This window comes from Fragaria vesca, linkage group LG6 (assembly GCF_000184155.1).
Source record: "Fragaria vesca subsp. vesca linkage group LG6, FraVesHawaii_1.0, whole genome shotgun sequence".
In the NCBI taxonomy this organism is placed as follows: domain Eukaryota; kingdom Viridiplantae; phylum Streptophyta; class Magnoliopsida; order Rosales; family Rosaceae; genus Fragaria; species Fragaria vesca.
In genome coordinates, this window is record NC_020496.1 from 1,684,633 (window position 1) to 1,706,725 (window position 22,093).

At 37.6% G+C, this 22,093-nt stretch overlaps 4 protein-coding genes across 4 annotated transcripts; all 4 read left to right on the forward strand.

The window, feature by feature from the left end:
* Nucleotides 1–522: 522 nt before the first annotated feature.
* LOC101308587 (protein pelota-like) lies at nucleotides 523–6,185 on the forward strand. The gene is made up of 16 exons (XM_004302097.1): nucleotides 523–592; nucleotides 690–772; nucleotides 986–1,064; nucleotides 1,167–1,241; nucleotides 1,313–1,369; nucleotides 2,308–2,353; nucleotides 2,851–2,926; nucleotides 3,449–3,524; nucleotides 3,630–3,662; nucleotides 3,745–3,813; nucleotides 4,015–4,121; nucleotides 4,357–4,429; nucleotides 4,633–4,671; nucleotides 5,070–5,164; nucleotides 5,669–5,775; nucleotides 5,873–6,185. The coding sequence occupies exons 1-16, from the start codon at nucleotides 542–544 to the stop codon at nucleotides 5,944–5,946; spliced, it is 1,140 nt and encodes a 379-aa protein (XP_004302145.1). The 5' UTR covers nucleotides 523–541; the 3' UTR covers nucleotides 5,947–6,185.
* Nucleotides 6,186–7,022: 837 nt separating this feature from the next.
* LOC101304692 (sugar transport protein 10-like) lies at nucleotides 7,023–8,986 on the forward strand. The gene is made up of 3 exons (XM_004304757.1): nucleotides 7,023–7,152; nucleotides 7,282–8,258; nucleotides 8,528–8,986. The coding sequence occupies exons 1-3, from the start codon at nucleotides 7,023–7,025 to the stop codon at nucleotides 8,984–8,986; spliced, it is 1,566 nt and encodes a 521-aa protein (XP_004304805.1).
* A 1,108-nt stretch (nucleotides 8,987–10,094) lies between these two features.
* On the forward strand, nucleotides 10,095–14,360 carry LOC101304989 (ALBINO3-like protein 3, mitochondrial-like). Its single transcript, XM_004304758.1, has 14 exons — nucleotides 10,095–10,495; nucleotides 10,577–10,683; nucleotides 10,823–10,950; nucleotides 11,601–11,672; nucleotides 11,864–11,965; nucleotides 12,161–12,220; nucleotides 12,346–12,411; nucleotides 12,535–12,582; nucleotides 12,679–12,855; nucleotides 12,955–13,010; nucleotides 13,112–13,229; nucleotides 13,525–13,614; nucleotides 13,830–13,939; nucleotides 14,027–14,360. Exons 1-14 carry the CDS (start codon nucleotides 10,095–10,097, stop codon nucleotides 14,181–14,183), a joined length of 1,692 nt encoding a protein of 563 aa, XP_004304806.1. The 3' UTR covers nucleotides 14,184–14,360.
* A 788-nt stretch (nucleotides 14,361–15,148) lies between these two features.
* LOC101308882 lies at nucleotides 15,149–19,823 on the forward strand. Its single transcript, XM_004302098.1, has 9 exons — nucleotides 15,149–15,807; nucleotides 16,427–16,518; nucleotides 16,629–17,329; nucleotides 17,594–17,664; nucleotides 18,293–18,382; nucleotides 18,513–18,698; nucleotides 18,824–18,934; nucleotides 19,282–19,417; nucleotides 19,524–19,823. Exons 1-9 carry the CDS (start codon nucleotides 15,433–15,435, stop codon nucleotides 19,676–19,678), a joined length of 1,917 nt encoding a protein of 638 aa, XP_004302146.1. The 5' UTR covers nucleotides 15,149–15,432; the 3' UTR covers nucleotides 19,679–19,823.
* Nucleotides 19,824–22,093: the final 2,270 nt, after the last annotated feature.

Sequence of the window (22,093 nt, forward strand, 5' to 3'; positions counted from 1 at the left end):
GTGAACCAACAAAGGCAGGAAATGTTGAGACGCGTAGCTGAATGAAAGTGAAAATGCATCAATAATTCAATATGATGAAAAAGATATATCATAAACTATACAAATTTACCCCACCTCACCTATATACCAGACAATGTCATTATGCCTAAGCTAATAAGACCTAGCTGATGCTAATCAGTCTTACCGCGGCTCATTTAGCATAGCTAATCAACCTCTCCGATATTTGAACCGCCGAGGTGACGATGTTAGTTAGGTTAGCTAATCACAACACGGTTTAATATATGAAATTGTGTATCAGTATTTTCGAACTACTACTAACCGAAACATTTTACTCAAGAAAATAAAACAAAATAAACTCAAACACATAACGGTTTGCATAATCTCTCGAAACTCAAGGTCGTGACTCGGGTTTGATCATAATTAACGACCGTGATTACTAGTAAAATACTGAAAAGACTGTTTTGCCCGCCACACCCGCACTGAACCGAAAGCTTTTTAACCTGTTGTTCCTCCATCGATTCCACACAAAAAGTGAGTGACCATGAAGATTGTTCACAGGGACTTCGTTCGCGGCGGACCCGGCAAAGTTAAGGTAATCTCTTCTTTCTTTCTTGAATTTCAACCAAAAACATTGGGTTGCTTTTTCGTTTTCTTTTTCCGGCTAACTTTGGAACTTTCCGGTGCGGCAGATGGTGCCGCTCGATTCCGATGATCTGTGGTATGTTTTCAACTTGATAGCTGTTGGCGATAGTGTTATTTCTGTCACTGTCAGGTAAAGTCCTGCTCTTTGCTATTCATTCTTTATATCTAAAAAATTTCGGTGTTTAGTACTGATTTCATTTAGTTCTACTTGAGAAATGGAGTTTTAATATCTGCGATAAATTCCAAGTTGGTAGTTTTTGAATGCTCTATGTTTACTCATGGTTAGTTTTTGAATGGTGAATAGTTTTCAATATTTCATGGTGTCGTGTATGTCTTGTAACAGGAAAGTTTTAAGAGAAGCGGCTAGCGGTGGGAGAGATGCAGAGCGTGTGAAGCTCAAGTTGGAAATAAAAGTTGACAAGGTATGGAGAAAAGTTGGATCAATGTCGATTTGGTGTTTCTCTACGTGTCTTTGATGCTTTTGGTTTTGATGTTATGTTCTTATTTCTCATATTTTCTTTTAGGTTCCTGAGTATGATCAAGAAGGCGGTGTCGTGCGTGTAAGCGGAAAGAATATCCTTGAAAATGAACATGTGAAGGTAAATGTGGCATTGTTTTACATTACGAATAAGAAAGAGCTGCCGTTAAACTTCTCATTATCTTACCGCAGATAGGAGCACATCATACTCTGGAACTTGAGCTTCACCGGCCTTTTATTTTAAAAAAGGTATGTCTTTTCATTTACTTCCTACATGCATTATACATGTATATATGTTTTTTTTAATTTTTTTAGACATGTGGTATATAACCTTTCATTCAATCCTTTGCATATTTAATTTCCATTTACGAAAGTCTGTGACGTAGATTAATCAAAGTCTATCTTTCTGTGCTCAAGTTTATTGTGTTAGGCGATAGAGGTTGGGAGATGGAGGTGATTTACAGATGAAGCATATGTTATCAAATCATTCATTCTAGAAGTCCCTAAATTATAACTTGCTAGAGGGGTACCGTCTTGTCAAACTTTGATATAAACCGTGATCAAGATAATCTTGCCCTCCAGATGTTAGAACTGTCTCGGAGAAGCAAAGGTGATAGGAGAATGTGTCCGTGGTGAATTGATTCTAGGAATTTTCATTCTCTTGTTTATCTCTAAGCCATAGACTGTAGTTTTTGGACCATTAGTTTGAATCTCATGAAGTGGCTGGAAACCAAGACAGAGCTTGTAGGACTTTTGCTAACTACCAGAAACATCTTGACCCATTTTAATTTGAATACATCTTAACACACTAATCAACTGTTTTAAGAAGAGTTGACAGAGTCATAGTTCACTTTCACACCATTAACTCAAATTACTAACATATCTAACCATAAACTCTGGGCACAACTTCTGAAACTGTTTTCTATCTGTCTGCCTTTAATCATGGCATCGGTCCCACACACAAACTTGCTAGGATTGAAATTTTTTTCATGTGTGTGCTTGATTTATATGAATACACATTTGTATCTGTTCAGGCATATTTAACTGCTCTTTATTGCAATGTGTTACTCTTGCATTCGTATGGAAGTTACATGTCATGAAAAATGATGTTTCGATCAGATATGGTTTTAAAATATGAACCACTTTTTCTTACTGATTCTTGACATACTGTGTGTTATATGTTTTAGGATGTGTGGGACTCAGTGGCCTTGCTTGAACTCAATCAAGCCTGTGGTATGTCCTCTCTTTTCCACATTTCAGCTCCTTTAGTAACTGTTGACATTTTATCTTTCTTGCCCTTTTTTTTCTTTATTTATTTCATTTGGATATCATAGAGTATGTTAATGTGGATCAATTATTCATAAGAATTGTTTCAATTGCATGCTCTACATAAATGAGTCCAGCCTATGGTAGGCTAGTATACCTGCCCAGGCTGGCCATCCATTTAGACAGAGAAATTCTACCACTCTTCAGACCTATGCGATTTACATCAACACAATAAATAGCCAGTGATATTATGCCTAGTGGCACCTCCTAATCCAAGGAATAGTTTGTATGACAAAGTAATGATAAGACACACAAACTGGATTCTTAGAATATTTACACTACCCCATAAATTGCCTTTTGAGAAGTGCTTAACTGCTTACAAGTGTCATCTAGAGTGCCAAATATGGAGTTGAAGAACTTAACTTCAACCATTTATCTGATGATCTTTTCTCTGTAATTCGCAGATCCTGCGGCAAGTGCTGACCTAGCTGTTGTAATAATGCAAGAAGGATTAGCACATATTCTCCTTGTTGGTAGAAGGTGCGTCTGATTTTATTAGGGGCATGATTCCTTTTGAGCTTCATCGGTTGATGTTTCATGAAATTGATGAACTTTGAAGCCTATATGAAAACTATCTCGCTCACTCGAGTTACTAGTTCCCCCATCTACTTTTGGAGGTTACTTTAAATATGATCTTGGTTATGGTATTAAAATGCGTGCTAAAGCTACTACTGATTTACATGTAAATTTTTTAATTTTATGAAAGTCTGTTCTTTGAGAATCTCCATCACAAGTTAAGAAAAAAAAAAGATGTTCAAGATATCATTTATGGTGTAATGACCTGATGCTGATGTTCTTGAAGCTAATCATATCAGTATGCGATAAGATCTTGATTATGTTATTAAAATGTGTGCTAAAGCTACTATTGATTTACATGTAAATTTTTTAATGTTATGAAAGTCTGTTCTTTGAAAATCTCACAAGTTAGAAACAAAAAGTGTTCAAAATATTGATTATACTGTAATGACCTGAGACTGATGTTATTCAAACTAATTATATCAGTATGACAATAACTCGGTCACGGATAGAAACTTCAATTCCACGCAAGCATGGACCTTCAGTTGCAGGTTATGAGAAAGTATGTTTCCTTTTCCTTTCAGAATTTAATTTTCCTGAGTTTAATCTTATCTGGCAAGCCATGAGACTTGCATTGCGTTACTAATATCTTTTTTACTTTTGACAGGCTTTGAGCAAGTTCTTTGAAAATGTGTTACAGGTGAATTAGAGTCTATACTGAAGCTCCCTGAGATTTCAATAGACAGTTTGTATTTAATCTAACATTTGTCTATATGCTCCAGGCTTTCTTGAAGTATGTTGATTTCAGTGTTGTTCGCTGCGCTGTGATTGCAAGTCCAGGTTTCACAAAGGTATGTATGAGACTGCAAAGCTTGCTCATTGTTATTGCAAAATTGTGATTACTCACCAAAGCCTCATTTTTACTGGTGGACTAGTTATTAGTGCTACATTTAAAGCTTTCCTAATTTCCATAAACGGGTATGACTTGGATTAGCTACTTGTAAAAGAATTCAAATGGTTTTGTCATATTAATGTTGTGTTAGGTGCTGCAGGATCAGTTTCATCGTCACTTATTGTTGGAAGCAGAGAGAAAACAGCTGAGGCCTATCATTGAGAACAAGTCACGGATAGTTCTTGTGCATACAACCTCGGGTTACAAGTATGATCACGCCTTATTTTCTTTAGTTGGTGACATTTTTTTGAAACAGTGGCTACCTAATATGGTATCAAGCTCTAGATAACATGTAAATGTTTCAAATTGTACAGTGGTTACTATTCTCCTAGTGCATGTGATTCTAATTTTCTCAGTAAAAGAAAAAGAATGCTTTGTTGCTCTCCTAAGCTCTTCTGTTATTTTAAATCTTTTTCATGTGTATATCCTCTTGCAACCGCAGGCATAGTTTGAAAGAGGTCCTGGATGCTCCAAATGTTATGAATCTGATAAAAGATACTAAAGCAGCACAAGAGGTACAACATTGCCCAACTCGGTCAATTTATGCAATTTGTTTCCAGTTCATTAGTAACGCAAAAAATTGTAAAAAGGAACTCGTCTCCTTTTTCTTTTGAAAAAGAAAAAACTCAACTCCAGCAATGCAGCTGCGTTAACTTACATTAAGTAATTATACAGCGAGACCCTGCAATAACATTATTTATTGGTCTTTTGTCTTCAGGTCCGGGCTCTCCAAGATTTCTTCAGTATGCTTTCAAATGTCAGGTTCTAAATCTGAAATGCTTTTTTTTGTTGCTTTCAAGGTTATCATTGAATGCCAACTGACAAGACATATTATGGAACATCAAGTGTTAGTGTTGATAAGCATGTTTAGACAGTCACGTTAAGTGAAGTGACTGACTCTCCCTCTTATAGAGGACAGAATTTTGATTCATCCCATCATTATGAGAATGTAATTTTTGTCAGTTCGTGTAGTTATAAATAATTTTTTAATGGTAGCCTTTTTGGGCTTCAAAGTATTCTTCATGTTAAGTTCATTTAGCTTGTCCTTTTTTAGATTCTCAAACTCATTAAGAAACTATAACGAAAGATAATATATTGTGAGATTTTTGAATACTTGGTATTGCGTGAAACTTAATCATCGTTGTTCTTGGGCAGGAGCCACATCGTGCATGCTATGGACCAAAACATGTTGAGGTTGCTCATGAACAAATGGCTGTGCAAACCCTTTTGATAACAGATGAGCTGTTCAGGTCAGTGCCTGGCCTTTTCTGCAGACTCGTTACTAAGCTGCTAAATGATTTTTTATTTTATAATTTTTGAAGAACATATTAACACCTTTTGAAGAACTTATACCTGCATATGTGTATAAATTTTTCTCTGTTTTTTTTTTTTTGGTGAAATGCTATTCTACTTTTTTGGTTGTCTTTCAAGTCTTCAGTAACAGGTCAGATTTAGGATTGTGAAACATGGGGCCGCCAAGTAGATACCTTTTTTTAGAAATATTCATTCATACTATCAGTTTAATTGATTAGGTAACTCATACATGGACACTATAGAGCTTCGGGATTTCATTCACACACCTGCACATTCATTTCGGTAATGCTATTCACGAGTTAACAAGATGACCTGCCCTCTTTACCTCCTTTACCATATTCCATTATCAACCAACTGGGGACTGTTCCAGAAATCTCTTCTTATTGCTGGAGTCATGTATGTTTAAAGAGCTGTAACACTACAAATTTCTTGGTGTACAGGAATGCTGATGTAGTAACGAGGCAAAAGTATGTCAATTTGGTGAACTCAGTGAAGGATTCGAAGGGAAATGTTCACATATTTTCTTCTATGCACGTTTCAGGAGAACGTGAGTATTTGCATTTTGCATATGAACATTGCTTTAGGTACCTGACACTTGTTTTACATTCTGAATCAACTCTCTAATTATCTTCTTAAATCAACAGAACTGGCACAAATAACTGGCATTGCTGCAATTCTTCGTTTCCCTCTACCAGACCTGGATGATATAGAGATGTGATAGAGCATCTGGCGCTGTTGGTAAACACAAATGAATTTTAGGTTATAGGCTTATAGTTGGCCGCCAATGTTGTGTTACTTGTTTACTATCTGCTTTGGCCAATATGCTTTGTACACACAACAGCAATGAAATTCGTGACACACCATATGTAACCCAATGTGTTTGTTTGTTTTGATATAGTTACAAGATTGTTGATAGAAAACCTTTACCTGTACTCAAGTATATGGAAAGAGTTGAAGAAAAGGGTGTTTTACATTTTTTTTTTTGGACTGCCGTGAAGGTTACCACCCTGCTATCCTTCTCTCCTGCAATTATTGATCTACTTCTTTGGTCGACCGACGGTTCTTGATGACTATTCTCGTTTTTCACCTATGTGAGATTGAAGCCAACGTTCTCCAATTTTCTAGGATTTTATCTAAGTTTTATCCGACTTTTACGAATCCCATTATCCACAGCTATGAGAAGATTTGATCTCCTAAACATTATGAGACTCAACCTCATAAATTTTGGCTACAAATGTGTGGTTAAAATCACAAGTCGTTCAGAGCTCTAGATGGCCAGTCGTTAGTTCGCAAAAGCCTTCCCTGTTTAAGAAGCTTGTAAGTTAAGAGTGCTATTTTAAGAGAAACTTATTGTGTGATCAGTATTACAGACGATGGATGAGGGACCAATTTGAATTCACAGGAGGAACAATTCTCTGCTGCCCTTCTGTTCTCTTTCTTTGGTTTGTTTGAGGGCAATCAAAGATTCAAAGTAGAAAATTCACTGTGAAAGATCATAGTGCAAAAAATCCTTTGAAAGATCCATGCCAAAGAAACTGCTATCTTACTAGATTGTTGCGGGTGATTATTGACCAAAGCAAAAATGTTGTGGGGGCTTTTGTAGCTCTAGTTTGGGAACATTTTCCCCCAGTGCTTGATTCTCAAGCTTTCTTGATTCTCAAGCTTTCTTGATTCCTTTTAAGGCGTAAGCACCAGTACGTAGTATGAGCATTTACCTCTACATTATCCACGGCAAGAATCCGGATCTCGCAGCCTTGTTTGGTCAGAAGAAAGTAAGAAGTTGTTTGTAAGGGGATGCCGAAATCAAGAACACGAGTTGTTCTTGATGGGGTGGTGCAAAATGAGGAGGGTGACCTCACCAACTATATGTTGGGGGTATGTACTATTGCTGCCATGGGCGGTCTCCTATTCGGTTATGATTCAGGTTAATTAGACTCCATTTCTTGGCAAATGATGTACATATCCATGCACATAATATATATGACTTCCTTTATTTGGTTTGAGGGCTATATAGTGATTTTGATGACACTAATGGGATTGTTGTAACCTGTAGGAGGGGTGGCTTCAAGGTCATTCTACCTGAAGAACTTTGTTCCAGACTTGACCATGAAAGGCACAACCATTCAAGGCCACATATACTGCAGACCCGGAAACCAGTACTTGGATTTGTTCACTTCTTCTGTCTACATAGCGGCATCGGTAGCTTCCTTGCTTGCTTCATCAGTAACCAGGTACTGTGGCCGAAACGTTTCCATGAGCTTGGCTGGATTCATCTACTTCTTCGGCATTTGCATAACCGCAGGTGGAATCAACTTCATAATGCTTGTTATAGGTCGAATGTTTGTCGGTGTAGGGATTGGATTTGCCATTCAATCTGTTCTAATATATCTATCAGAAATTGCTCCATCAAATGTTAGAGGAGCTATGAACCAATGTTTCCAACTGAATGTTACAATCGGAATATTACTAGCGAATTATGCGAACTATTGGACTGCTGATATAAAGAACTATTGGACTGTTGATACAAAGAGTGGATCGGGATGGAGAGTGTCCTTGGGTATTTCAGCTATCCCAGCACTATTGCTTGGTGTCGGGTCTCTCTTCCTACCTAACTCTCCATGTTCTATGCTTGAAAGAGGCCAAGCTGGCAATGCCAAAGAGTTGTTAGAAAAACTACGCGGCGAAAGCAATAATGTGGATCAGGAGTTTCAGGACATAGTTTTCACATCCGAGGTTGCGAAAAGGGTAGAGCATCCGTGGAAGGACATCTTGAAGCCAAGATATAGGCCTCACCTTGTAATGTGCCTTCTTATTCCACTTTTTCAGCAGTTCACTGGCATTAATGCCATCATGTTCTACTCCCCTCTTCTCTTCAGGGCTCTAGGCTTCGGCGAGAAGGCTTTGTTGGCCTCTTCGGCGATCACCGGAGTTGTTAATGCCGTTGCCACATGTGTTTCTATTGCCTTGGTTGACACTAGTGGGAGGAGGCCTTTTCTCATTCAAGGTGGTATTCAAATGTCTATTTGTCAGGTATTCCAATCCAAACTATAACAATATGCATGCTCCTCACTCGTAAAGTTGAAAGCTCAAAATTGTTCATTCTTATCCTATGATTAGAAGTGGATTAGCTAGCATAGTTGGATTAAGATCTTAAAAGAACACACATATATACGTACACGATGCCAACATGAATTGTCCACCAATTTTTGTTCTTTGAATTCTGTCTAAACTCTAAGCACTCGGATTATTTTACGTCACTCGATCTTAACCATTACTAAATGCATGGCGGCATCTTGCAGGCAGCAATAGCAACCTTTATCGCCGTCAAGTTTGGAGTCTCCGGAGAGGGGTCATTGTCGAAAAGCGATACGGATATGATGGTAGTGCTCATTTGCATCTACGTAGCAGCATTTGCATGGTCTTGGGGTCCTTTGGCTTGGTTACTACCAAGTGAGATCTGCCCATTAGAGATTAGATCAGCAGCTAATGCTCTCAATGTCACTGTGAACATGCTTTTCACCTTTGTGATTGCCCAATCTTCCCTCATTATGTTTTGCACATTCAAGTTTGGCCTCTTTTACCTCTTTGCCGGATTTTGCGTGATCATGACCGTTTTTATCTACTTCTTCCTGCCGGAGACCAAGCACGTCCCGATTGAAGATATGAACTCAGTGTGGAAGGAACATTGGTTCTGGGGGAAGTATATCCCCGACGATGTTATTCCTGACCGTGACGCATTTCGGCATCTCAATATGTAGGCTAACCAATTAGGCCATGTACATTTTCTCTTGCTAGCAATTAACCAGAGTTCTAGTATAGGACAAGCTATGGTACTATATATGATGTGTATAATATACTAATTTACATCTATTTAGAACAAACAGTTCCTAATAATGAGGGAAAATTGAGCGAAATCTGATAAGCAAGTGAGACCCACACCTATTACAATATATTGACATGTTAGTAAACGTCAGAATTCATCAATCTCGGAATCAATTCCGCCACTTTCAATTTCATTCCAGGTTAGTAAACATGTCATAAACATATGGAGTTGGAAAACACAAACTTGCAAATGAATATTTGCTTTAGGCAGTGGGCTCGAAACGATCTGGCAACTGCGACCATCCTCATTATTCTTTTTTCTGGGTCAATGCCTCATACAAGTTATGAAACCAGAATTCAGACAACTTAATCTGCTCAAACATTCTTGAAAACTCTGCCGTAGAAACAAAAGGAAGTCACCAATTCAAAAACATTGCTTTCCGCATCACAATGCCTTACACAAACATGTGGTGTGAAAGTTGAACCAATGCACAAAGTTGCTTCACAAAACTCAGGGATTAGTACCAGAGACCTTTCTTGTTAAAGGTGACGGCGACGACCTTGTTCTTAAGAGCCTTATTGTTGATGTAACGGACATGATCGCCACGTCTTCAGCCTTCTCTGTTGCCATGGATGCTTCCCAACTTGTGAGAGATCAAACTAAACTCAAGTCGTTGCGCGCCTTTTCGTATTGCTAATACTAGTTAAGAAAGTCATTATTACGCTCGTATATCAGACTTATTTACGGATACATTTTCAGACATGTACGACGCTTTCCCGTATGTTTTTTCGGCCGTACCAAAGCGTATCCGGTAGTTTGTAGGTTCAAAATATGTTATCGGAAACACCGGAAACACGTCAGAAATGTCCTGAAACGTATCCGTAAAGAAATTGAATTACGGGGGCGATAGTGACATTTTGGTAAAGAAAAAAGAAATTTATCTTGCGAGTGACTTAAAAATTTAACGGTAAAAACCCTTTTTTGGTGCGAACTTAACGGAAAAAAGGTCTAAAACCCTAGTCTATACTCCTCACCCGCCACAAATGGCAACCTCCTCTAAGCTCTCATCTCACCTCCGCCGTCGTCTCCGCTCCTCCTCCGCCTTCACCTTCCTTCCCGCCCTCTCTCACTCTCGCCAATTTCACCTCCTCTCAAATCCTAACCCTATCCCTATCCCCACCTCCAACTCTAACCTTCTCCCGCGGAACGCCTCCGCCTTTAATCACCAACCTCTCGCTTCGTCTCGGTTTTTCTCCGCCGGTTCTTCACATGACTCCGGTTTCGATCGATTCGGCGACTCCGGAGTCGCCGGCTCCGGGAACGAGCTTGAGGTTTTGGATTTTGGTGCTACTGCCAGTGCTGCTGCTGGTGAAGGGTCGCTGCTTCCAGTTCAGGGCCTCATATCGGTGCTCGATCACTTCCACGACCTCACTGGTTTGCCTTGGTGAGTGTTCTTGGTCTCTTTAGGCTTTTGTTTTCGAGATTGCGATTTTCGAATGGTTTTGTGATCTGAAATTGTGTGCAGGTGGATAGTGATTGCGTCGTCTACTGTGGCTATGAGAGTTGCGTTGATTCCGTTACTTGTTGTGCAGCTCCAAAAGTTGAAGAGGATCGCAGAGTTGTTTCCTCAATGTGAGTTTTCGACTGTCATTTCAAGCCGTAAATGACTCTGCTTTTGTTTATTTTATGGACTTGTTTGATCAGTTATATGCATTGTTACTATGGAATTCAAGTGTGTATCTTTTCGAAGTAACATATGTATTTCTCATAGTGCCTCCTCCAATGCCACCAATGTTATCAGGAAAGAGTTATATTGATCAAATGTCTCTATTTCGGAAGAAAAGGAGTGAAATCGGATGTCCCTCGTTCTTGTGGTTCCTTGCGTACTTATCTGTCCAGGTAATCCACTTGTTATCTTGGAGTATTGTTTTCTTTGGAGCTTGTATTGTTGGTTTCTGTTCACATGTATTAGCCTTGAAATTTAAGAAAGCAGGTGTGGTAGCAGGTAGAAACGGTTACTATAGGAGCCAATATAAAGGCATGGACATATATTTGTAACAATGGTGTTGAAGATTTAGAGACTGAGAGATTGGGTTAGAGATATTGGTTGTTGAATGATTGGTGTGGATCTGGAATATATTTACTCAGCGGTCATGAGTAGCCTTGGTGATTAAGAATTGTTAATAATTGACGGCTGGTCTTTTAGTACGTCTTATTTCTTGTCTAGATATCTATCATTTATTAATTTTTTTTCTTCTGGAGTGGTTAGACCTTAGGAAATAACAACAGAGTTCAATATTGAAGTTGCAAGGTCGTTAAGAGTCAGCCACTTTGATGACTAACGTAGCTTGGCTTAAAGGCTCAGTTAAACTGAGAATTTCAAGTTTCTTAAAAAGACTTTGGGTAATGGTTGTGAGAAAAATATGTATTTGTCTATCTACTAACAGAATGGATTATTATGTGTCTGCTTATACAATATGTGACGTTAGATGAAAACGGAAAGTTTTTCGAATCAATGAATGTTACCCCTTCTTCTGATTCATCTGCAGATTCCTTGCTTTTTCCTGTGGTTGACTACCATTCGCAGAATGTCACTGGATAATCACCCCGGCTTTGATTGCGTAAGAACATATACAGTTTATTTTTCCGCTCTTGAAATAGTTTAGTTTATATTTGTTTTCTACAATGCTTGTCCCATTGTATACTGCTTTTAAGGATTTTAATGATATTTTGGAAACATTGCTACTACTTATGCAATTTTTGATTTAGTAAAAATAGCAAATGAACATGAATTTTGGTGATTTCATTTCAGGGTGGCACTCTGTGGTTCCAGAACTTGTCTGAATTACCTCATGGTGTTTCAGGTCCTATCTTTCCTCTCCTGATTGCTGGTTTGCACTATGTTAATGTTCAGGTATTTTAATCATGTACCTTGTCTATGATTTAAGATATTCATCTTTTTCTGTTTTGAGCTGCTTTCAACCTTCTGGATGATTATATTGTCAAATATGTTCAAAGAATTTTCGAAACTGTAGTGAAAATGCTCCATTGCCTCCATTTCCCCACATGGGTGCTAAATGTGTGGTTGATGTTTCTCTTCAACTTACAGATTTCTTTCAAGACATCTTCTGTCAGGACAATGAAGGGTGTGTTTGGCACATTAGCTCAAGTGAGTTTGCAGATAGCTTTATCAGTTATTTGGAGTGTGCTATGTCGTGAATTGAAAGAACAGGATTGATTGGTATAAGTAGTTTATTTTCACACAATTGATCAAGTCTTTATATCTTATTGCAGTACTACAAGTATTATTTGGATTTCATGACATTACCTTTGTTTTTTATTGGCTACAATATTCCTCAGGTAATCTATCATTCTTTTTCTTCAAGTTGTGTGAAATTAGTTATAGTAGATTTTGTGAGTACTCGCTGTATTTGCTATCGTGGTCCTGGAAAATTTGACTCACTCTTATACATTGTTTTGTAGGGTAGTCTAGTCTATTGGGTTACAAATAGCTCATTAAGTGTCATTCAGGTGAGTCACTGCACTAAGAACTATATAGACATGTATCGTAAACCCCTTTTTTATGTCTTTTTCCTTTCTTTTTAATAATATCTCACTATCTCTCAGCAATTAGCTCTGAAGGATCCTGCTGTACGTGCAAAGTTGGGGTTGCCAGACAATGTCGAGCCTACAAAAATTGAGAATTCTGAGAAGTCGGATACTCCTGAAATATCACCCTTAGCTTCTCCTACTAAAATGAAAAAAATATCGTTACAGAACCTGTCACCCAAAGATCTTGTCAATGTGAGTATTATGAACTAAAACCTCTGAATGTGTCTATGTTTCTAGCTTTTTATTCTGATTTTTTATTATTCATAAATTGGTGGCTGTTATTATTGACAGCTTTCAGTTCAAGTCTTATCAGAAGGAGATAGAGAAAGAGCACTTCCTTTACTAAGGTAATTGCCCTCCTCTCGTCAACTTACATATATTGCTTGATTATAAATTGTTACATCCAGCAACATTCATGATAGATACACTGAAACAATTTCTAAAACAGACTTGCTCTTGAGAAAGATCCTGAGTATGTACGAGCATTGATAGTAATGGGTCAGACTCTATTGCAGAAAAAATTGGAGGCAGAGGCTACTGAGTACTTGGAACGCGCTATAACCAAGGTCCATATTCTGCCTTCTCTGCTTTCATACGAGCATTCATGATTGTGTTATTCTTTGGTGTAATAATTACCCTTGCAGCAAAACTTGTGAATAGTTTTTTAGAATTCACTGTAAACCTCTGTTCCTACATCACAAAATGTTGATGAATATGATACTTTAGAGGCATGTTACTTATCACTTATCACTGTCAATTGCTGTGCTATGTTCTATCTCAGGATTCTTTGCTTATTCATTCATTAATCAGGAGCAAATTTAAAAATGTTTACCAATCTGACCTTCTTTGAATACTCATCAGCTCTTTAGTACTGGTGTTCCCACACAAGTGGAGGATATTGATAACCTAATTCTTGCATCTCAGTGGACTGGTGTTGCCTACATACGGCAGGTGAGGAAGCAATGCTTTACTGATCTTTCATTTTCTGTTTTATTCAAAAATATTTCTTTCTCTTATCTATATTAGCATCATGTCATCTCTATCCATAGTCAACTCCTTGGTATTTAGGTTCTCAGTGCTTGACCGAGTCATGAAAGTGTATTTGGTTCAGCAGGTTCGAAGCACAGAAGTCTTAATTTGTATTTTGGTTTTCCATGTTTGAATAGGGAAAATTCCCTGAAGGGATTGGACACCTGGAAAGAATTGCACAATTGAACGAGCCAGATGAACGAAAGGTGAAGGCTCATTATTTTGATGGGTTGTTAATGCTGGCAAGGTATGGTTATTGGTAGTAAAGTTTTGAAGGAAACGTGCACACATCTATATTAGCTACTTGTGTACTAATCCTAGCTTGGCGTTTCAGTGCTCTATCCAATGTGGGTCGCAAGGATGAAGCTCTGAAGCATCTGCGCTTAGCTGCTGCTTATAATCCTGCTTACAATGAATTCCTGGAACAGTGTGAAAATGAGGATGACAGTATAGTCAGTGATCTTACCAGCAGTAGACGATCCGATTATTGATTATGTATATATCAAATGCAAATTTTGCTTGGGCAGGCCGTGCCATTTGCTCTCCCTAGTTACATAGATTTTAGAAATACAACTGGGAGTGCCAGAGCATTTCCCTTTTATAGCTTACTGTTTTGTATCTCATTTTGATAGTAACATTTATAGTCACTGATCATTGATTTGTATTTTTACAATAAAATTCTACCTTGTTCTGTCACTCATGAAATAATTTACCTGGCAAATCATTGATGAAGATAAGTTGTTGAAATGATTTCTCTGTATCTACTATTGAGAGATGATGTTGTGGAAGTTAAAAAGCCTGTTATGCCTGTTGAAAAATTAGATGGCTGTTGACCTTAATTAACTGTTTCTTTCTGTCAATGATAAGAAGAAACCCAAGAAACAAATGTCAAAGATTTGTAGAATATGAACAAAGAGGAAGAAGAAGGAAGGAGCTGGGTGATTGTTACAGACAGCCAACTGGGCAAACAACTATGGCCGGCCGTCTCCTTTATTTGCATCCTCGCAAGAACCACATGTGGATTCCATTACTTTTTATGGAGATTGAGAATCCAACACGTCACAAATTCTCATTTTCTTTGTTACAAGGAGATCACCTACAACAAAAGGGAAAAAGAAAAAGGAAGCAGTAGATCTAGCAGAATCTTTATCAAGTCTTTTCAACTTTATTTTCTTTTTCTAGATACGAATCAAAGTTATATACAAGCTTCTAATTAGAATACGCGTTTTTTCCACATCTACTGACTACAACAAGAAGCTGCTCTTACATTCTTTGCTTCCCCTACAATTCTTCCCAAGCACACAAGAAACCTCAGGAACTATCAAAAGTAACGTTACTACTACTGTGTCTTCCCTTCTAACACAGCTTTGCTTCAGCTTTGACCCCCAAAAACGCCAAAACCAGAGACTGCTCACCTTATTTGTTTCTTCTCACAAAGACCCTCATTTTTCTTAGCACCAGTTTCACCCAAAAACACACACACTTCATGATTTGCAAAACCCACAAAACATTTTGTCCAACAAACACAATCCAAGGCAAAGACTCCATCGTTTTTGTGTTTTTATCAAAACCCAACAAACCATTTTGTCCAAAACCGCACAAATCCAAGCAAAAAGATTTCATCTTTAATTGTCTCCAACAAAACCCATGAATCATTCTGTCCATAACTCCAGAGTTGAAACCAAAGTTTCCATCTTTGTTTGATTCTGACAAAACCCACAAGCCATTTTGTGAAGCAGAATGAGCTGCCCAGCAAACAGCTTCAGCTACAATGGAAGCCACTGTGCTTGTGCAGTTGGGTATCTTCAGAACCTTACCAGCAACGCCTGCGTTCTCTTCACAGCGAACTCCACCATCTCCACCGACAACGGCATCTCCGAGAACTCTTACTCCTTTGGAATACCGGAGAGCATCTTCTCTTTCGATTCCATCAAAAAGTTTACACAGTCCCAAGCTGTATTCTTGGAGGCCACGCTTGTTTTGCTGCTCTCTTGGTTTGTGTTTTGCTTGTTTCTGAGGTTGACAAAGGTTGGGAATGATGGGAGGAGCATCTGGTTCAGGATGAGATGGTGGGTTAGCAGATTGGATGTTTGCTTTGCCACTAGGCATTGGCTGGTTAGTTTGTTTCATTGCTCTTTTTTATGCTGGATTAATTAATCTCAGGTGTTAATTAATAGCTTTAATGAACAATTTGTGAGGTTTTAGTAGCTGGTGTGTGATTGGTGCAACTTTGTGGAACCTAAATATTAGTTAGTATATACTCCAAAAATGTTGCAGCTTGGAACATAAAGGATAGTTTTGAATTTGAGATGTTTTGCAGTTTGCAAGAACAATTTTAGGCAAAGAGAAGATTGGTGCTTCATGTATGAGCTTTGATGTAACTGAACAGTAAGGTTATCATGTGAGTGGATTCATATTTGTTGAAAAGAGATGTAACTCAGTAGTGTAGAATACATAAAAATTTAAATTTGGAGACATTTGGTTGTACCTTTAATCTTTTTGAGGAACTATTATTACCGTTTAAAATTTCTGTCAGCTTTCTCCCTTATTCGCTTTTTTATCTTCTTCCATGAAGAACTGATTTGTAGTGAACTTTGTCTATGTTACTTATTGAATCTACTTCCCAGCATTCAGTTAGATGTTTCTTTTGAGAGGTAGCTTTATCAGTAGCTTTCTTGTTCATCCTGATATCAAATTAGGACAATGGATTTAACTAGCTTCATTCGTGGTATAGGATGATCAAAAGGTGGTTAAGAAACGGAAAACAGAACTTGGTGGAATGTTTTCGACAGCAAGCTGGATACTCTTCATTGGTTTGTTTGCCGCGTGAGTATTCTGATGAAAAAATTCAAACTATCTCTGTTCATGCTTTTTTTTAGCTGCATGGATTTCTTTTTCTGAGTTTATATTTACTTGGTTTTTCAGTTTTTTCACAGGTTGCTCTACCAAATCATAACAAAGAGAAGTATCGAGGTACATAATGTCAGAGCAACAAATGCACCCGACTTGGCCTTGTTCAACAATGACCTGGAATTTAACATCACCACTATTTCTAGCATGTCCTGTTCAAACTTACGTGATCTTGGTACTTTGGTTACCGGGAATCCTGGCTTCATTGATTACAGAAGGGCTTCTCTGTCAAAATTTGGAAACTACTCGTGTCAAAATACAAGTAGTGGACCAATGATAACTCTTGGGTGCAATAATTGTCAACCAATTCAAGACAATATGTACATTTCCTGGCAGTTCACTGATCTTCCTAATAATCCTGCTGCTGCTGTTGGATTTCAGTTCAATCTTTCTACAAGGAGTCATACTAATAAAAGACATCTGAGTTTTGTTAGTGGAACCCTAAAGAATGGAAGTACTTTTGATGACAGACCAGTTACATTCAGAGGGAGTAATACAAATATACTGAAATTCAGTTTATTTCCACGGATATACCATCATCTACATGATCTAAGGCTCATCCAACCTCTGTTTCATGAGTTTGTACCGGGTTCATTCTTTAGTGACACAAGTCAGCTCCAAGCATCCCTTCAAAGTCCTAAGGATGGAATACTTAACACTACATTGTACATCAACTTCCTCTCTGACTATATTGTGGAGATAGATAAGAAAAATATTATGGGTCCTGGTAAGTAACATTTGCTTCCCATGGGTAAACAAGATCCATCCTTTCAGTATGTTCTATGTTACGCACTAGCTCGTTAACCTGCAGCTTTTCTGTTTCTGTTTGTTTTAATTTGATCTTCTGCTTTTCCATTTCTGCTGTTCCAATCGTTCCTTAACCCAAAGCTGCCAACAGATGATTTTCTTGTAGCCACATTAGTTGATTTAATGTAATTGATTATCTCTATTTAATGTTATGGTCTAACATTTCATCTACCTTAAAATGCAGTGAGTTTCCTTGCGGATCTTGGCGGCTTATATTGCATCTCAATTGGCATATTTTTCTACCTTCTGGTGCAAGTATGATACTTGATCCTCAACTTTTTGCTTTGTTCTTCATTTCTATTGTTTTTTCTTATGAAAAGCTCCAAAGGACACATAACGGAAAAATCTTAGGTTGCAGCGAAAATCAAGATAATATTAATAGGGGAGACCACTACTAGCGAGTATTTGCACTAGGTAGGAAAGTTCTCCATATTAAATTGCGATGACAATCCCTTTAGGAGTCCTATTTCTGTTAGCTTTAAGTCACAGTATGGGATGCTGTTTTCAACAACCAACAAACAGCCAACTTTTCTTTGGGGAATGTGGTAAGTAATTATGTATGCCACTGTCCCTGTCAAGCTTCCTCATTTTTGAAGTCCATTTTGAGTATTTCACAATTAGTCATGAAAATGAAATAAAAATAGCCAAAGGACATAGATCTGTTGCTTTAAGTAGTGCTTGGTTTGTATCTCCATCAGAAACCTATGTGGTTTCTCTTTACTGGCATGCTTGTTTTTACAGGCCCTACCATCTTCCAGCTATGCCCTAGTCTTGAAGTTGGTTTTTTATGGTTGAAAGCAGGCACAAATGTACTTCTCCAGTTCCTACTGGTGATTCATATCCTACATGTTTCTAATGGTTTTATCCTTTTGAACTTCGGTAGTGTGAGTTTAGGATAAAAAATCTTCGGAATGAAGATAGCGTGATGCGCACAATCAGAAATCGGCGAAAAGCTCAAGACCGTTGGGATAAAGTAATTTCTTTTCTGTTTCCTTTTATTTTTGTTCATATTTGTCCGAGTCTGTTTCCTTCCCTGCTGCTCTTTGATAAGATATTTTTTGAGTTGATATGTTAAACTCACTGATGCATGTGCTTTCCGCTAGTTGAGGAAATATGTGATGTACACATGGAACTGCAAAGCATTGGATGATTACTATGAGAGCACAAACAACAGATCAGGTTGCACTGGTTTCAATACAAGACCGATACTTCGAAATGGGACAGTACCGAAGCGAATGCAACGAGAAGCAGATACCATTAGTAGGAAACTCAGTTTACATAACAAGAAGGTAATGTTTTATAATTATATATCTGTCTAGTCACCTGAAAGACCCATTTTAAGGTCTTATTTTATAATGTTATAGTACTTTCTTCTCTGAAAAAATGACTTGGTTTTCCTTAAAATATTGTGCAGACTGTGGTTCAAGAATGTGTGGACACTGTTGGGGATGTAGAATTATGTACATCGGGAACTAGAGTGAACCCTCCAGAAAGTTCATCACGCACTGGAGCTAAAATTGGACATGTGAGTCATCATTAATCTTTGTGTCTTTCTCAAAAACTTGAGTATATCTTTATTCAAAGATCAGAGATCCAATTCATCATAATATAGCTTTTACAAATGCATAGGCCAAATTTACATAATTACTTTTACGTGGCTTATTTTAACCACAAGAATGTGCAAGGGCTTTTAAAATGATGTAATGTATGATGATCATGATGTGAATGTTGTCATTCCAAGGATAAACACAAGGAGTAGGTGACTTGTATATAAATTATGGAAGTGTCATTTTGTTCTTTGCTTTATTTATTGAGAAACATGTGCACATGACAATGTTAAATTGGTATACCTCACTTGTTCTCATCTTGCAGCATCTGCAAAGTGAATCACTTGCCCCTACAACGAATGGAAAACATCAGAGGGTTGCTTTGTGCCAGCAAGATTCATCCCTACCTAAAGCATCGTCTCTCACCATTGACGATATCATTCCCCCACCCCCTTCACTTGGTAAGAACCAACTCATTCAGATCAGTGATACCATCTTTGTCTCCGCCTCAAGTTCATTTTTGGCTTTTCTCTGGTCCTGATGCTCTTTTATTTTTGTTCGCTGCAGAACTGAAGGACCCTGCTGAAATGGATATGTCTGATGTTCAGAAGAATCTTAGAAGTTTGTACGAGTACAATGTACTGCTTAGGGAAAAATTAGTAGAGGCTCAGTCTTTGTTCCATTCTTTAGCTACAAAATCTTCAACAGAAGGCCAAACGTAGCTTTCCATACAAGGATATCCCTTAGTATATACGTTTGTAGAGTGGTCATTCCTTTTCACGAATAGTCTGCAGTATTATTTGTTTTTTTTGAAACTTGTTTGTAGAGTTTTACAATTTGCCAAATCTGAAGCGATAGTCTGTACCACCGGTTATGCAGTTTTGCTTTTCGGTTGATTGTTTAGTTTTAATAGTGGTCCACTAACACCAAACATTGGTCAATCTTGCTATAAGGTAAGTCTTGTTTCTGGGGTGCAAGACTACTGAAGAAATTAAGCCAGGGGTATTACCCATCCTCTCATGTTTCACCCAGTTTGATGTTTCACCCAGTTTGAGCCAGATTCTTTGCTCACACGAGTTTTTATGAAATTTCACTTTTTTTGTACCTTTCTTTTTTTTTTTTTTTTTTTTCTTTTCTTCGTGTGTGTTTATAGACCTCTCATAACATCTTTTGAACCATTATGGTATAAAAAATTCGTGACTTTCATCGTTATACTAACGATCGAGCTTAAATGACTCACTCATGCCATGTTTTGTAAAGTTATTGAAATTGTTATTTTCAGAGGTACTGAGTCAATTTCCAAACTTGTTATGTCTTCAATTGATCTGATACCGACCTTAGGAACCTAAATTTTCAAAAAATTAACATATTACCCTCCCTTCAAATTTCACCCAATTTTGAGCCAAAACCCCTTGTTATAGCACACGAGTTTTAGAGAAATTTCATATTTTTTGACACGTGGTTTTTTTCTATTCGTGTGAGTTTATAAACCTCTACTAACATCTTTTGAACCATTATGGTATCAAAAATTCGTGGCTTTTATCATTTTACTCGCGATCGAGCTTAAATGACTAACGCGTGTTGTGTTTCGTAAAGTTATTAAAAATGTTATTTTCAGAGATACTGAGTCAATTTCCAATCTTGTGATGTATTCAATTCTTCTCATATTGACCTCGGGAAACTAAATTTTCAAAAAATTAACATGTTACCCCTCCTTTCAAGTTTCACTCAATTTGAGCAAATATCCTTTGTAACACACGAGTTTTGAGGCAGTTTAACTTTTTCTGGGCCAGTCATTTTTTTTTTCTATTTGTTTGTGCTTATAGACACCTCCTAACAACTTTTGAACCAATCAAGCATCAAAAGCTCGCGGTTTATATCAGTTTACTCGCGATCGAGCGATTTCAGCCAAAACCCCTTACAATAGCACATGAGTTTTGGGGTAGTTTAACTTTTTCTGGACCACTGTGTTTTTTTCTATTTGTTTGTGTTATAGACACCTCCTAACAACTTTTGAGCCAATCAAACATCAAAACCTCACAGTTTATATCAGTTTACTCGCGATCGAGCGATTTTAGCCAAAACCCTTTTACTATAACAAATTAGTTTTGGGGCAGTTTAATTTTTTCTCAGCCACTGTTTTTTTTATTTGTTTGTGCTTATAGACATCTCCTAACAACTTTTGAGCCACTCAAACATCAAAAGCTCGAGGTATATATCAGTTTACTCACGATCAAGCGATTTCAACCAAAACCCCTTACTTTCACACGAGTTTTTGGGCAATTTAACTTTTTCTAAGCCACTGTTTCTTTCTATTTTTTGTGCTTATAGACACCTCCTAACATCTTTTAAACCAATCTAGCATCAAAAGCTCACGGTTTATATCAGGTTACTCGCGATCGAGCGATTTGAGACAAAACCTCTTATTATAGCACACGAGTTTTTAGGCAGTTTAACTTTTTTCGGGCCATAGTTTTTTCTATTTGTTTGTGCTTATAGGAACCACCTAACATCTTTTGAACCAATCAACCATTAAAAGCTCGCATTTTATATGAGTTTACTCGCGATTGAGCGATTTCAGCCAAAACTCTTACTATAACACACGAGTTTTGGGGTAGTTTAACTTTTTCTGGGCCACTGTTTGTTTTCTATTTGTTAGGAACCACCTAACATCTTTTGAACCAATCAAGCATTAAAAGCTCGCATTTTATATGAGTTTACTTGCGATCGAGCGATTTCAGCCAAAACCCTTACTATAAACACAAGTTTTGATGTAGTTTAACTTTTTCTGGGCCACTGTTCGTTTTCTATTTGTTTATGCTTATAGACACCATCTAGCATCTTTCAAACCAATCTAGCATCAAAAGCTCACGGTTTAAATTAGTTTACTCGTAATCGAGCGATTTCAGTCAAAATCCTTACTATAGCACACGAGTTTTTAGGCAGTTTAACTTTTTCTAGGCCACTATTTTTTTTTTCTTATTTGTTTGTAATTATAGACATCTCCTACCATCTTTTGAACCAATCTAGCATCAAAATCCTGCGGTTTATATCAATTTACTCGTGACAGACCCATTTCAGCAAAAACCCTTCACTATAACACACGAGTTTTTGGGCATTTTAACTTTTTCTGGGCC

Excerpts from the sequence above, each read along its gene's own strand:
- LOC101308587 (XM_004302097.1), top strand. The coding sequence starts at position 542 with ATGAAGATTGTTCACAGGGACTTCGTTCGCGGCGGACCCGGCAAAGTT. Across the intron at positions 1,370-2,307 it reads GGCCTTTTATTTTAAAAAAG|GATGTGTGGGACTCAGTGGC; the intron begins GTATGTCTTTTC and ends TATATGTTTTAG. Across the intron at positions 2,354-2,850 it reads TGAACTCAATCAAGCCTGTG|ATCCTGCGGCAAGTGCTGAC; the intron begins GTATGTCCTCTC and ends TGTAATTCGCAG.
- LOC101304692 (XM_004304757.1), top strand. The coding sequence starts at position 7,023 with ATGCCGAAATCAAGAACACGAGTTGTTCTTGATGGGGTGGTGCAAAAT. Across the intron at positions 7,153-7,281 it reads CCTATTCGGTTATGATTCAG|GAGGGGTGGCTTCAAGGTCA; the intron begins GTTAATTAGACT and ends TGTAACCTGTAG. Across the intron at positions 8,259-8,527 it reads TTCAAATGTCTATTTGTCAG|GCAGCAATAGCAACCTTTAT; the intron begins GTATTCCAATCC and ends GGCATCTTGCAG.
- LOC101304989 (XM_004304758.1), top strand. The coding sequence starts at position 10,095 with ATGGCAACCTCCTCTAAGCTCTCATCTCACCTCCGCCGTCGTCTCCGC. Across the intron at positions 10,684-10,822 it reads CGCAGAGTTGTTTCCTCAAT|TGCCTCCTCCAATGCCACCA; the intron begins GTGAGTTTTCGA and ends TATTTCTCATAG. Across the intron at positions 11,966-12,160 it reads TGCACTATGTTAATGTTCAG|ATTTCTTTCAAGACATCTTC; the intron begins GTATTTTAATCA and ends TTCAACTTACAG.
- LOC101308882 (XM_004302098.1), top strand. The coding sequence starts at position 15,433 with ATGAGCTGCCCAGCAAACAGCTTCAGCTACAATGGAAGCCACTGTGCT. Across the intron at positions 17,665-18,292 it reads TTTTCTACCTTCTGGTGCAA|TGTGAGTTTAGGATAAAAAA; the intron begins GTATGATACTTG and ends GAACTTCGGTAG. Across the intron at positions 18,935-19,281 it reads CTGGAGCTAAAATTGGACAT|CATCTGCAAAGTGAATCACT; the intron begins GTGAGTCATCAT and ends CTCATCTTGCAG.